A 15,874-nucleotide genomic window follows, 5' to 3' on the forward strand; every position below is an offset into this window, starting at 1 on the left:
CAGAGCAAGCCCTGAGCAGCCAGGGGCTTTGCAGCCCACTGCCCACACAGGTGAGCATGAGGTGAGTGAGCCCACACCCACCCTGCCTGCGCAGCTGGTGCTCCTGCCGACTCCCACGGGCTTCAGCACTTGTCAGGGCTGTGCACAGCTGCTGCAGCTTCTCCTGGTTCTGCAGGTGCGTCATGCGCAGCTGGGCACGCAGGGCCTGGATCTCAGACAGCAGGCTGCTCCTGTCAGCAAGGCGCAGGTGCTCCAAGGACCTTTCCTGCAAGTCTCCCTGACAGGAGGGAAGCAAAAAGAGCAGACTCAGCACAGGAGGTAGGCCTCCCTGCAGCCCACCCTGTGCCACCCAAGTGACCAGCCCCTGGGCAGAGCCTGCTGACTCTATGAGGAAGGCCTGGCTCCGGGGCCTGCGTCCCTCAGTGCAGGGGAAAAATAGGGCTTCCAGTGTCCCCACAGCAAGGTCCCTCTGATCTGACCCAGGGCACTCAGCATCCCCGCCCAGCAGCAGCTGCATTCAGATCACTGTCCTGCCAGAACTCAGATCACAGACACCACCGCCCCAAGACTAGGAAAAACAAGGATGAAACAGCCCCATCATGGCGAGCACGCACCTGCTCTTGGATGACCTTCTCCAGCCTCTGCAGCACAGAGCTGTGGTCCCCAGGGTCTGTGCCACAAAGCCTGGGCGGCAGCTCACCAGCCAACACCTCCCGGACAGCGTGAAGAAATGCTCCTCGCCAGCCAAAGCTCGAGTCAAGAGATTCCTGCAGTGTGGGATAAGTTCAGTGCCTTTGCCCACATGGGCTACAGGTGCCGTGAGGGCTGAACATGTGTATCCCCAAAAGGCCCGTGCTGGGGCTCTGCCTCCCCTCAGTGTGAGAGTTTTGCAAGGCCATGAGGGTAGAACCCCTGAGATGGACTCTGTGTCTTTGGCACCAGAGCCCTCTCTCTTGTCGAGGACAGCGAGAAGCCCAGGGCCAGGTCCCTGATCACAACCTGACCATGCCACACCCAATGCCAGGACTCCTGGACAGCAGTCCCTCTTCACTGTGGCTGCTGAGCAGGGGCACAGCCAGGATGCAGAGTTACCTCCGTGAAGCATGAACAGCACGGAACGAAGCACAACACAGGCGTAGCCCATGCCCCTCCCTGCGGTGAGCCAGGCCCTGTGGACACTTGTGGACAGCTGATGAGCCTCCATGACCAACTACAGCCCATGCTACACCAGGGTTGAGAAACATGTGAACTCAGTGGGCACCAGCCAAATGCCAGCAAGTCTGAGATGCCAAGACACAGCTGTCTCAGCATGAATTAACGAGTGTGAGGAGTGGGGCTGAGGGAGATAGGCAAGGGAATTGGCTTGCAACTCTGGGAACTGGCAGGCCCAGGGAGGAGGGCAAGGGACCTGGCCTATAGCCCTGGGTACTGGGAGGAGACTGGCAGGAAGGCAAGGGAAGCCAAATCCAGAACGATCAGCCTCTTGAGCACAGTGTGGGAGGAAGGAGGTGCAGTGCTAGTCAGTGGAGCAGGAGGCAGCGCCATGGGCATCCCAGGCCCAGCAGGGAGGTCCTCAGGCCACGTGATCACCTCCAGAGCCTGGGACATCTCCTGCAGACTCCTGAGTGCCGCCACAGCACACGCTGAGGACCTGCCATGCGGCCAGCTTTAGAGGCCCCTACAGGGCTCACTCTCCATGTACAGTCCCCCAACGAGTGCAGTGACCTCTGTGGCTCTTACATTCAGTGTTTCAGTGGCAGAGGAAGTGTGAAAGAAAGCTGCATTTTCCCACTTACTGAACCCTCAAGACTGTACCTTCTCGCCTGTGTCGGGGGCCACCTCCAACAGACCCTGCCCATCACTTCGCAAGTGGTGCAGGGGGTCACGTGGCTCACCCCTGCTTAGAGCATTGGGGGGGTCACGATTCTCCGACAAGGCCAGGATCTGGTGGCTCTCATCACACACCATCTGAAGCAAAGCCTGGAGCAGGAAGATCACGTCAGAGAGAAGCAGTGTTAGCTGGCAACTGCCCCCCATCCCACACACACACCATCCCATACACACCATCCCATACACACCACCCACACACACCATCCCACACATACCACCCCACACACACCACCCCACACACACCACCCCACACACACACCATCCCACAGCACACCATCCCACAAACACACCATCCCACAGCACACCATCCCACAAACACACCATCCCACACACACCATCCCACACACACCACCCCCCACACACCACCCCACGCACACCATCCCACGCACACCATCCCACGCACACACCATCCCACAGCACACCATCCCACAAACACACCATCCCACAGCACACCATCCCACAAACACACCATCCCACAAACACACCATCCCACACACACCATCCCACACACACCACCCCACACACACCATCCCACACACACCACCCCACACACACCATCCCACACACACCATCCCATACACACCACCCACACACACCATCCCACACATACCACCCCACACACACCACCCCACGCACACCACCCCACGCACACCATCCCACGCACACCACCCCACGCACACCATCCCACAAACACACCATCCCACAAACACACCACCCCACACACACCACCCCACACACACCACCCCACACACACCACCCCACACACACCATCCCACACACACCATCCCACAGCACACCATCCCACAAACACACCATCCCACAGCACACCATCCCACAAACACACCATCCCACAAACACACCATCCCACACACACCATCCCACAGCACACCACCCCACACACACCACCCCACACACACCATCCCACACACACCACCCCACACACACCATCCCACACACACCATCCCACAGCAGATGGAGGCAGACCCTGACCAGTCAGCTCCTCCAGTCACAGGAGTAGGGTGTCAGAGGGTGGGCTTCTGTGTCAGCTACCCACAGTGAAGGCCCAAAGGGATCTGCCCCGATCCCTCACAGGACGCCATCCCTCCTTGGCACCTGCACCCTGCTCCCACCAGCAACAGGCCATGTCCACCAGCCTTCCTACAACACTGTGATGAAGCATGCAGGGCTACTCAGAAATCTGAACTCCGCACATCTGGCAGCCAGTACCGCCCAAAGGTGCGAGTCAAACATGGGGAGCAGGGACAGTCACAGTGACACACACAGATCTCATACCACCCAGCCTACACACTGGAGACACAGCAGAAGGACCTGGGGGAGCCCCTCAGGAAAGGTGGGTGTCAGGACTGGAGGGGGTCGTGCTGCCAAGACAGCCTTACCCCAAGCGTGACACAGATGCACACTCTGGACACTTTATGTCTAGAAACTAACAAAATTCAAAAGTATGGAATGCAGAACTAAGCAAGGCCAAAGCCTGTGATGGAGAATAACTGAGTTAATCTGAAACATGTTTTACTATAATTCTAACAGTGGGACCCAAAAAAGGGCTAAAACCTACCTGTATCTTAGGTTTAGAGATCATTAACAATTAAAACAACTTTACTTTTAACATACGTTATTTGACATGACACAGTGCAGGTGCCAGCATAGTCCCGAGACCCTGAGGGATGTGGCTCCATACCAGCCACCAAGGACTACCCACAGCCGAGTCCCTGGCTGCCCAAGTCCTTCATGAACAATGTGGAAGTAAGTCTGTGTCCAAAAGGGAATCATGTGACATGAAGCCCTGTGCCTCAGCTTCCTACCAGGTGAGTCATACATGCAGAGCCAAATCCCTGAGCACTCGGGCATCTGATGCCCACCAGGTGCCAGTCACAGAAGATGCTGGCATGAAGGAGCAGGTTACTCTGTCTCTGCTGTGGCCTGCCCCCCTGCCCGGGGGTGCCTGGGAAGCACTTCCTGCTGTAGCCTCCCTTCAGCCATAGATCGCACTTGGCTCATGGGTTCCCAGACAAGTTGGCGGGGGGCCATCTGTGGAGGACTCTCACACAGGTGACCCTAAAGGTGGCCACTCAGATGACCACAGAGGGTTGCGGATGCAACTACACACAGGAGACTGACCATGTGGGCAACCACACAGGCTCCTCCTGACACCCATGCTCCTTTCAACTGACAGCTGAGGCACAGCCACCTCCACCCAGAACTGGCAGTGATGCCCATTCACGCAGCTGTCCTCACTGTCCCTCATTCAAGAAGCACAGTCCAGGAATTTCAAACTACAAAGGAGAACATTGGGGCAGAAAACGCCCATGTGTGGTTGTCAGCCTGCCCAGCAGCTTCCTCCCAGGCTCCAGGCTCTTCCCTGACTTTGCTGCTCCTCCTCTGAGCGCTAGGCCCCATCGAGAGGAACTGCCACACTCACCACCTGCTCCCAACAAAGGCTTCTTGGACAGCAAGCATTAACTGCAGTACCTCATGTTTTATGCAACACTTGGGGGAACCCTATATTCCAAGTTCTATTCTTAAAGGAGAAGATGGACAGAGGTTTATCAAGGTCAACATTGCTATGCTCAGGGATACTCCTACTATTTGAGTAAGACATTCGAGTGGTATTACATATTGACTCCCTGTACCTGGGCAAGTGTTAGACAGCTGGGAGAAAAGCAGCCAACTGCCAGGGTCCGTGCAGTAGGTGTGAATGACACAAAGGTGTGAAGAGAACAGCTCCCTGCATGGCAGGGCCCAGGGAGCTTCCAGCTACTTGGCAGGGCCCGGCGGATTTCTCTCTGACCACCTTGATGCAGTCTCACCACCCTTTTGCATGGACACTCAAGCACCCCACTAAGAATCCTGTAATCTATTGAGGCATTGTTTGCCCCTGTGAGATGGCTTTGGCAAATAATATCAGCTTGAGAGTTAATGTTACTGATAATGTCTTGGTGAGTGGGCCTTTAACTGCACACAGGAGTACAATCAAGCCCATGCTGTTTCCAGACACCTTATTGTGTACCTACCCATTGCCATAAAATCTGGCCCGCACATTTAGCATGCTTTCTGGGAAATGGCTTGATAACAATTTTACAAACTAATGGAAATGATGGGAGTATGGGTTAAGACCGTCAGGACAAAAAATATAGCTACTGGGACCCTAAAAGCTATCTTGTTACTGGGACCCTAAAAGTTATTTTGTTACTGTGACCCTAAAGGCTATCCTGTTACTGGGACCCTAAAGGCTATCCTGCTAAGGCAAAAAATATAGTTACTGTGACCTTAAGGGTTAGCCTGTCCTTGCAACTCTTTAGAACATAGAAACTGTAGTTGCTTTAGCTGCTTTCATAATTTCTAACTAGAGGAAATATAGGCTGATTTCACTAACATCATAAAGATATACTTTTGATTATTGTTTGATCACTTATGAGGTTGTAGAACCTGCAGTTGTAGAGGAACTTAATGTTTGGAACCTTTTGTCTTAGATCTTTGTTTTTTTCTCTTTTGATGTATTCCTCACATTAAGTGATGGATAGTTGCAGAATAAGAATTGTAGTAAGAGTGTATTACTGAATAAGATGTGTTGTCTACTGAGAAATTCTTGGCTGCAACGTTGGAATGGATAATGCCCTGTCTTGAGGTGAAACAATTTGTAGAATTGTCTTTGGAAACACTCACTTGTCAATTGTAGAATTGAAACATAAATGGAGTAAACTTGGCTCATTGCTAATTACAATTCTTTCCACCGTTATAACTCTTGCTTTACTTGTTCAGATAACAAACTGTGTGAGCTTGCTGACCTAATGGCCTTTAGTGCCAATGGCCCGTAATCCCCACAGACCAAGACCCCAGACTTACTAACCCATACATAATTCAAGGTAGGGGCCTGGTTGTCACAGGCGGCGCCTAGGTTAGAGCCCAGACCTGAGGAGAGTGGATGAAGACTGGCAAACCAAGATAAGCAAGGAATGTGGGATCCTTCCTCAATCATTTCTCAAGAAGCTGTAAATTGTGCCCCCCTGAAGCTATGTCAAAATGCCCCTAAAAGAAAACCTTGTACTGCTTCTGTATAAATAAAGCGGACAGCTTTCTTGCAGGGTCCACAATGATCAAGGAATCCTAGTGGTCCGTCTCTCCTTTCTTTCTCTCTTCTTCTTCCTACGCCTATCTCACGCACCCTTCTCGAGCTCCGAACTCTCGGCTGGAGCTAGACTCCGGCAGCCAACAGCTGGTGGGCATTCTGGGCCTGCTTCGGGCCAAACTGGTGCTAACTAGCCCAGCAGGCCAGCATAGTTATCTATTCCGGTTTTTGTTTTTGTTTTTTTAAGAAACATGGGGAAGGCAGGAAATGCTGGAACAGGATACACCACCCTGGCCCCTAGGTGGGAGGGCTCCAGACCACCCGGAGCAGGGGGTCAGGAGATACATTGGAGTGGGAACAACTGAGGGCACGTTTGGCAGGGAAGGATGGATTTCTAGGGGCTTTCACGGAACTGACCACGACACTTGCAGGTAGGTGAGAGAGCTGATACAGATAGTTTAGACGGAGAATCCAGAGGGCATGTCTGGGTCAGACCAAGGCACCTGCACACATGGAAGATTGGGCTAGGCTAACAGTATCACCCATTACTCACTGAAGCATGCCAAAGTTGGGGAAAGGGGTATGCTTGGCTGGGCCAGGGCCAGGCCACTGTACCCACAGGCAAGCATAAGAGCCAGGACAGGGTGTGGGCCATGCCTGGCTGGGCTAGGATGCAACACCTGCCAGCGAAAGCTGAGATTGCAGGTGAGCCATCCCAGGCTAGACTGAAGAACCCACCAGCATGTCCAAAACCCAGGGTTGGGAATGGCCTAGCAGGGGAACTTTAGGGACCTTCCTATGGGCAGCAGCTCCCATTGGTAAGTGTGAAAGCCTGGGCTGGGGCAGACCAGGCTGGGCAAGATCACAGCACCCATCAGCATGCATGTGGGCTGGGTTTAGGGATGAGCCAGACCAGCCTAGGCTCTTGTACACACTAGCACTTGAGAAAAACCAGAATGGGACAAGGAAAGTTAGGCACCCACTGGTTCCCGTGGCAACTGGGTCTGAAGGCGGGCCATGCTGGGCTAGGCTAGAGCACCTGTTGGTGAGTGCTGGGCATTCAGTTTGGGCCAGTACTTAGGGGCACATGTGAGACCCAGGGCTGAGAGTAGGCCTGGCAGGGGAACTCGGTTAGGCCACAGCACATGCCCATACATGCCCAGTGGAGGCTACTGGTGATCACCCTGGACTAGGCCGCAGCACCCAGGGGTGTGCATGAAGACTGCACCTGTGGTGGGCTGGGCTGAGCCAAGCAGCAGCACCAGTCCAGTTTGCGTGAGAGATGGGGCTAGAGGCCCAACTGCCCAAGCAACTGTATCCACCTGTATATGAGCTGGCTGGTGCAGGTGATGAACTGAACCTGACCCTACACTACCAGCACACACACAAACATCGCCTGCAGCCACCGAAAGACAGGCTTCTTGCAGGGCTCCCCAGCTAGACCACTAGACTCAAACTCCAACCACAAGGAAAATCACAATATATGTGGTCTGACCTTGGAATGCATGTATTAGTCCGGACAATAAGCCTAGATGCACATAGAAGTAATGACGCCAGCTCATCTAGGTTGGCAGGGATGCTGAATGTCACGTCAGAGGATGGAAAGCACAACAGGTCAACAGCTCTCTTGCCCAAGCTTTCTTCTTGGGACTGAGACGCACTAAGGTGGACCTGGTCAGCCAATAGACCTTAGAAAGATTTTCTCAACCCTGGAGCAATGAAGCTGACAATGTCTCAGAACCAGCAAACCACTCAGGTGACACTATCCCCACATGGGGTCTTCTAAGGCCATCAAGTGACCGTTGGCCATCCCTGGGTGCTGATGTAGTGTGACAGCAAGGAGTGTCCCCTCACCCCTGTGAACAAGGGAAAGGAAAAAAAAAAACCTGAAACATTTGTCCCACCCACCCTTCTCCATCCCTTAACTCTCCCCACCCTAATCAGAGACCCACAAGGGTGTGCATCCCTCTCAATTATGTAAATAATATTAAAAATAAAATGAAATAGTGGGAAATAAAGAATATTTACTGATCTGCCCAGGCAGGTTTATGTGAAATGTTTTGCCATAAAATGATTTCCATGTACCTTCACTGCTGGCTCTGAACAAAACACATGAATCTTGGCTCCCCCGTCCAAAAGTGGACAGGAGAGGTGGGCCTGGCAGAGTGTGACCCAGATTGGGCAGCACTGGGTTCCGAGACCTTCCGGGTGAAGGATGCTGCTTGTGGGCCAGCATGGCACACAGTCGGGCAGTGCTGGATCTATCCCAGTAATCAGTGAGCAGCCCAGGGCAAGTGCATATCAAGGGCCTTTCGTCAACCTCTTTCCCATCAAAGTCCTAGCAGAGCCACAGCCCTCCTTATAGAAAGCAGAGCCAGCCATGGCATACAGCTGCAACAGCAAACACGGCTGAGGGCCTAGGCAAGTGGAGGGCATTCCACTTCATCATGATACTGTGACAGAAGCAGACAGTATTCCCTGTCTGTGTCACTGACTGTGGAGGGGAGAGCCCACCCAAAAGAAAACGTCCAAGTTGTACGACAGAATCCTCAAGGGAAACAACAGCAAGACACAGAGGGAAGGCAGAGAGAGGGCAGAGAGAGGACAGAGAGAGGGTAGAGGGAGGACAGAGGGAGGACAGAGAGAGGACAGAGGGAGGACAGAGGGAGGACAGAGAGAGGGTAGAGGGAGGACAGAGAGGACAGAGAGGACAGAGAGAGGACAGAGGGAGGACAGAGAGAGGACAGAGGGAGGACAGAGGGAGGGTAGAGGGAGGACAGAGGGAGGACAGAGAGGACAAAAGGAGGACAGAGAGGACAGAGGGAGGACAGAGGGAGGACAGAGGGAGGACAGAGAGAGGACAGAGGGAGGACAGAGAGGACAGAGGGAAGACAGAGGGAGGACAGAGGGAGGACAGAGAGGACAGAGAGAGGACAGAGGGAGGACAGAGGGAGGGTAGAGGGAGGGTAGAGGGAGGACAGAGGGAGGACAGAGAGGACAAAAGGAGGACAGAGAGGACAGAGGGAGGACAGAGGGAGGACAGAGAGAGGACAGAGAGGACAGAGGGAGGACAGAGGGAAAACAGAGAGAGGACAGAGAGGACAGAGGGAGGACAGAGGGAGGGTAGAGGGAGGACAGAGGGAGGACAGAGAGGACAGAGAGGACAGAGAGGACAGAGAGAGGACAGAGAGGACAGAGGGAGGACAGAGGGAGGGTAGAGGGAGGACAGAGGGAAGACAGAGGGAGGACAGAGAGAGGACAGAGGGAGGACAGAGGGAGGACAGAGGGAGGACAGAGAGGACAGAGAGGACAGAGAGAGGACAGAGGGAGGACAGAGGGAGGGTAGAGGGAGGGTAGAGGGAGGACAGAGGGAGGGTAGAGGGAGGACAGAGGGAGGACAGAGAGGACAAAAGGAGGACAGAGAGGACAGAGGGAGGACAGAGGGAAAACAGAGAGAGGACAGAGAGAGGACAGAGGGAGGGTAGAGGGAGGACAGAGGGAGGACAGAGGGAGGGTAGAGGGAGGACAGAGGGAGGACAGAGAGGACAAAAGGAGGACAGAGAGGACAGAGGGAGGACAGAGGGAAAACAGAGAGAGGACAGAGAGGACAGAGAGAGGACAGAGGGAGGACAGAGGGAGGGTAGAGGGAGGACAGAGAGAGGACAGAGAGGACAGAGAGGACAGAGAGAGGACAGAGGGAGGACAGAGGGAGGACAGAGGGAGGACAGAGAGAGGACAGAGGGAGGGTAGAGGGAGGACAGAGAGGACAGAGAGGACAGAGGGAGGACAGAGAGAGGACAGAGAGGACAGAGAGGACAGAGAGAGGACAGAGGGAGGACAGAGGGAGGACAGAGGGAGGGTAGAGGGAGGACAGAGGGAAGACAGAGGGAGGACAGAGAGAGGACAGAGGGAGGGTAGAGGGAGGACAGAGGGAGGACAGAGGGAGGACAGAGGGAGGACAGAGGGAGGGTAGAGGGAGGACAGAGGGAGGGTAGAGGGAGGACAGAGGGATAACAGAGAGAGGACAGAGAGAGGACAGAGAGGACAGAGGGAGGACAGAGAGAGGACAGAGGGAGGACAGAGGGAGGGTAGAGGGAGGACAGAGGGAGGACAGAGAGGACAGAGGGAGGACAGAGAGAGGACAGAGGGAGGACAGAGGGAGGGTAGAGGGAGGACAGAGGGAGGGTAGAGGGAGGACAGAGGGAGGACAGAGAGGACAGAGGGAGGACAGAGAGGACAGAGGGAGGACAGAGAGAGGACAGAGGGAGGACAGAGGGAGGGTAGAGGGAGGACAGAGGGAGGACAGAGAGGACAGAGGGAGGACAGAGAGAGGACAGAGGGAGGGTAGAGGGAGGACAGAGGGAGGACAGAGAGGACAGAGGGAGGACAGAGAGAGGACAGAGGGAGGACAGAGGGAGGGTAGAGGGAGGACAGAGGGAGGACAGAGAGGACAGAGGGAGGACAGAGAGGACAGAGGGAGGGTAGAGGGAAGACAGAGGGAAAACAGAGAGAGGACAGAGAGAGGACAGAGGGAGGGTAGAGGGAGGACAGAGGGAAGACAGAGAGAGGACAGAGGGAGGACAGAGAGGACAGAGGGAGGGCAGACAGAGGGCACAGAGTGGGGACACCTGACAGGGACCACACCTCCCTGAAGCTGCTGTGCACCCTGTACTCCAAGAGCAAGCTGGCCGGTGCTAGTGGCCCACACCCAGGCAGTTGCACACCTCACCACTTAGCTAAAGCTCTCAGTTGGAGTCAGGACCACCAGCTGTGCTCCCACAGGCCAGCAGTTCCTGCCACGGGTATCCCAGACAGCATCCCTAACGCCAGTAGATGAGAATACACCCACTATCCAACAGATAATACTTGCTGACGAGCGACAAGAAGTGGAGTCCTGCTGTCTCTCTGGGGCCTGGAGCAAACACACTCAGGCAGCCTAGCAAGGACTGCACCAGAGCGAGCCCACACCAAGGCCTCACCTAGACCACATGGTCAATGCCCTCCAGCAGCAGCATGACAAGAGATACACAGCAGCCAGCGTGGAGCTCAGGACCCTGACGTAGGCAGTCACAGGCCAGGATGTCCCTGGTCTGCCAGGCCTTACCTTCACCTGCTTCGGGTGGACTTCCTTCCTCATGGCACCTAGAGATGGTTGAGACGCTCCAGGGCCAGCAGCAGATGCCTCAGGCCCTCCAGGTCCTGTGCTCAACATAGCTCCAGAAGCTGAGCTGTCACCTAAACAGACCAAAGGGCAGAGCAAGCGTCACGGGGGAGGTGTACAGAGTTGCAGCAGCCAAGGCACCCCCTACACAAAAGAAACATACAGCCATGTTTTTATTTCATTGATAAAATGTAATTCAGGGTCTAGTGTTGCAGCCTACCAGCATCCCCCATGAACGCTAGTTCAAGTTTCAGCTGACCAACTTCAAATCCAGCTCCCTGCTAAAAGCAGTAGAGGCGGGCCCAATAACTTGAGCACCTACACCTATGTAGGACATGCTCCTGGCTTTGGCCTGGCATAGCCCTGGCTTTAGTGGCCAGTTGGAACTGCCAGTCCCCTGAAACCCCAGTTTCAAGAAGAAAATAAGGAAGTGCCCAGCTTCACATTTGCAGCTCACACCCAGCACACAGGGAACCTGGTGGGGCAGGACACACAGGAATCCTACGTGCTTCTCTATATCCCCAAACCAAGGAGTGAAAGCCTCAAGAGGCTAAGTGACTCACAGTTCTCACTTCCACTGCTTTTCCCTTCCAACCCAAGAGGAGGTGATCTCAAAAGATCTTGAGCATCCAAAGACGTTACGATGAAATCTTCAACATCCTTCTCCTGTCCAGACAGGGAAAGCTTTAAAAGATCATGAAAAAGCAAATCCCCACATCACCAGGCAAAACCTGCCAGCCGGAGTTCTGGCCGAGGCTAGAGATTTCACTGGCCCACCAAGATGCCAGATGAGTCTCCAAATGAACTGCCAGAGGCCTGTGCTTCCAAATTCCATCAGTCACCCACAGCTCCTGAGGAACATCTTTAAGCAGCACTTTGCAGGTTCTGCAGGTGTTAAAATGCTTTGCACAAAATGCTTCTACACAGATACCTCAGCCAACATACACTCTACATTCCCTTAACTTAGCTTATTCAGCATCTGCAAAACCTATTAGCACAAAAAACAACCATCTCACTCAAAACTAATCAGTACTCAAAAATCATGACTTCTGAAAATTATTAAATACAAACTATCGCTGGAAATACAACTAAGAAAACATATTCAAGACAAAGAAAAGAATACTTATGCAAATTACACAAGAAGGTGACCCCTCACAGTGGGCATCAGCCAGAAGCAAGCCCAGGTGGGTTTGGAGGAGGCAAGGTGTCTCTCACAGCAGAGGTAGCTGGAATGACCTAATGTCACCTGGAGCTGCCCTGCTGACCGCCGCTCCTCCAGGCTGGGAGTCCCCAGGCAGGGCCAGGTGAGCCAACAATGGCTGCTGCTGTGACCCCAGGCAGACCTTGTGGACACATCCCCTTGGGCCCACACACCCCGGACGCTTTACAGGGGAGTGGAGGCACCTACCGCAGCCATCCTCTGCACAGGGCTCTGATCAGCTAGTGGAGACTCTACCCAGCGCAGGGACTGCCCTGCCAGCTCCCCTGGAGGGCTCAGCAGCCCAGGCAGCAGAGAGGCATCGGCACCACAGAGGCTCAGGGTGCCTGAGCATGGCGTCAGGGGGAGGTGGAGTTGGGTCTCAAGGGTTGAATCCTTCCTGAGGACCTCGGGAGAGCTCCAGAAAGACAAGTCCAACATTCCAGAAGTCTCAGTCAGGGGCTTGGCCTCCTCCACGGGAGTCGGGCCATGACAGTCACTGTGCGTGCTGGTTTGGAAGCCAAGGGACCCAACCTGGGAGTTTTCATGGATGGAACCATTTAGCATCTCATTCGCTGCCCAAGAATCCTGATCTTTAGTCACATCAACCAGATCCCACGTGTTTTTGTCAAAATCAAGTGTATCAACAGGGAGTAATCTGTCAGCTTCTTCAGGGCTGTGGGAACCACCACCCAAACCGTCCTCAGGCGCACACGTCACTGTCAACATCCGCTGAAGTCTGAAAGCTTCAGCGTCGACATTCTGGAACACCATGGAATACACCAGATGGTTCAATTTTTCCTGAAGCTGTTTGACCTGGGCTACAAGGTCGACTTTCCACAGCTGGCAGCCATCCAGTCGTCTTTCCTTGCCCTGCAAAAAGAAGCAGGGAGGCGGAGTTAGCTGCCTGAAGCACAGTGTCACAGGGCAGCCGAGCTGCCAGGGTACTCGGGCACCAGGAGCCTGTGGTCTCTTAAGAGTCCAAGCTTAGTCCATCTCACAGAAGAAAAGCACAGTCAAGGCTTAAAACCCCTTCATTACAAATGCCACTGACCTACCTATTCCAGGGAAACTTGCACTGTGTGAAAAAAAATGGACTGGAAGCTCATTTCCCTATGAGCAGCTTGCCTGTACCAGATCATGACGCCACAGGCTCCTCCGGACCTGGGCAGACACAGCTCAGCAGCTGAGGCAGCACGTAGACAGCTGCACCCCACTCAGCAAGCTTGTGCAAGTCCCGGCTGCACCAGCAACCCAGCCCCCCTTAACAACGCACTGGGAGACAGCAGGCAAAGGATGGCGCCCAGCCTCGGGAGGACACTCCGATGCTGAGTCCAGGCTCCTGGCTTCAGCCTGGTCCAGCTACCACTGTGACGGACACCTAGGAAGTCAATCAGCTGACACAACACTCTGTCTTTCCGCCCATAAGTCAAAGCTGAGGAGTTAATGAGTCATTCAGAAGAATTCACCACAAACACCCTTTGCCAGAGGGGGATGCCTCCCTTACAGCACAGATGGCGGAAGGGATCCCTGAACTCAGTGCACGTCCTCTGGACCCTCGAGCCAGATCCCAGCCTTTGCTCACAGCATATGGGCCAGTGCACTGCACAATTCGGAATCTCGCACGAGGGGCCCAGGGCATGGACAGGAGTGTTACCACGGGGCTGGGGTAGGCCCTCTCCTCACACATCCCAGTAACATGCACAGCATTCACGCCCGAGAGGCCACTAGGGAGCCACAGCTGCCACCAGCCGACACCAGAGTTGGGAAAACAAAGTAACAATCAGTTTTCTGTTAAAAGCCTTTTGGGGTGAAGAGTCGAGACAACTGAAAGCCTTGTGTTTCCCGCCAGAGTTTATTCTGCCTGCACCCCCTTACTGACCATTCTTCTAGGTACTTAAGCAATGTGCTCACATCTTTGGGGTTTTTTAAAAACTATTTAATTTTTACTTATTGAAGGTAGGGGTAAAATGGAGAGGGGCAGGGCCTAACCCAGTGCTCAGCCAGCCAACACTAGGACCCACAACTCCATCTGAGACAAGGAGCTGTGGACCCTACCCTACAGGCGACCTGAAGGAAGCATGGACAGCTTAGTGTCCACAGCAGTGGGGGGCCATGAGACCGACTAAGAGGGGCCAGCACCTGAGTTGCAGTGGGCAAAGCTGCCCCTCGTCCACCACATCCCACCTGCTCTACTCCTGACCAAGCTCCCTGCTAGTGCATGCGGGGAGGCTCAAACGTCAGGCTCCTCTCACCTGCCTGGAGAGTCAGCAGATAAAGATGTTTCTCTGTCATTCTGATTTTCAACTAGGTTAAAACTAGAAAAAAGGAAGTCATGCCCTTGGACAGAGCACTCCACTAACCTGGGGATGGGCCAGTGTACATAGTTCCCAGGAGCACCAGCTTACGCAGATCTGAGGTTGCCAAAGCGCAACCCATTCCCCCAACAGAGAAGTGAAAATACAGAGGAATAACCAAGTGAAGCTCATAAACCCAATCTGCAGCCTTGAAGAGAAGGGAGAGCCTCCGCCTGCTCCTGTTCTAGGGGAACCAGACAGGGAGAGCCGCCGCCTGCTCCTGTTCTAGGGGAAACCAGACAGGGAGAGCCTCCGCCTGCTCCCGTTCTTGGGGAACCAGACAGGGAGAGCCTCCGCCTGCTCCCGTTCTAGGGGAACCAGACAGGGAGAGCCTCCGCCTGCTCCCGTTCTAGGGGAACCAGACAGGGAGAGCCTCCGCCTGCTCCCGTTCTAGGGGAACCAGACAGGGAGAGCCTCCGCCTGCTCCCGTTCTAGGGGAACGTTACATGTTTACTCTCATAAGCCATGTGGCCATGGGAAACGTAGTATGTAGTATAAGGGATATTTACAAGACCCAGTGCCCACAGCATCTCAGCACTGCTCCGAGCACAACAAGTGGCTCTGCCACAGCTTGCAGGTGCAAATACCTTCAGCCTTTCCAATAGCTGGCTGCCATCATTCCCACCGAGGCACATCTCGTTCCTCAGCAGCAGCAGCTCTGACTCCAGCTGCCTCTGGCACACGGCGAGCACCGATATGACGCTGTCCGGTCTGCACAGGCCTGTGTCCTTCAAAGTCACCAGGACTTTGGCACGCTGCAAATCACTCTGCACAGGGAGAACAAGGATGAGGCTCACATATGCACAAGCACATTCTTGGTTAGGAGGGGCTGGGGCTCCTCTTTTATCTTTTTGTAAATGCTGGTGTCCATGCAGTAGTGTGGACGACACGAAGGTGTGAAGAGAATAGCTCCCCTGTTTGGCAGGGCCCAGGGGAGCTTCCCGCTGCACGGCAGGGCCTGGCAGATGTCTCTACAACCAATGAACATAATTCCACCCCTCTTTGCAAGGACACCTGCCACCCCGCCACCCTGCTAATTCTGTAATCTATTGAGGCATTGTTGTTTGCCCCTGCGAGACCGTTTCTACAACCAATGTGAGCTTGGGAGGTAATGCTGCCGACAACGTCGTGGTGAACGGGCCTTTAACAATGTATGCTGTCCCGGGTGCTCTGATGGCCCT

General features: G+C 54.3%; 1 protein-coding gene across 1 annotated transcript in view; it reads right to left on the reverse strand.

Moving 5' to 3' along the window:
• PCNT (pericentrin) overlaps window positions 1-15,874 on the reverse strand; it is a 96,602-nt gene that overhangs the window by 18,675 nt on the left and 62,053 nt on the right. Inside the window, exons 27-33 of the mRNA XM_058661523.1 lie at window positions 15,281-15,460; window positions 12,547-13,209; window positions 11,702-11,804; window positions 11,082-11,212; window positions 1,816-1,980; window positions 615-767; window positions 82-277 (exon numbers count right to left, since the gene is read on the reverse strand). Coding sequence (XP_058517506.1) covers window positions 82-277; window positions 615-767; window positions 1,816-1,980; window positions 11,082-11,212; window positions 11,702-11,804; window positions 12,547-13,209; window positions 15,281-15,460 — 1,591 coding nt within the window. The remainder of the gene's footprint in view (window positions 1-81; window positions 278-614; window positions 768-1,815; window positions 1,981-11,081; window positions 11,213-11,701; window positions 11,805-12,546; window positions 13,210-15,280; window positions 15,461-15,874) is intronic.

The sequence above is a fragment of the Ochotona princeps genome, chromosome 3 (genome assembly GCF_030435755.1).
Source record: "Ochotona princeps isolate mOchPri1 chromosome 3, mOchPri1.hap1, whole genome shotgun sequence".
In the NCBI taxonomy this organism is placed as follows: Eukaryota; Metazoa; Chordata; class Mammalia; order Lagomorpha; family Ochotonidae; genus Ochotona; species Ochotona princeps.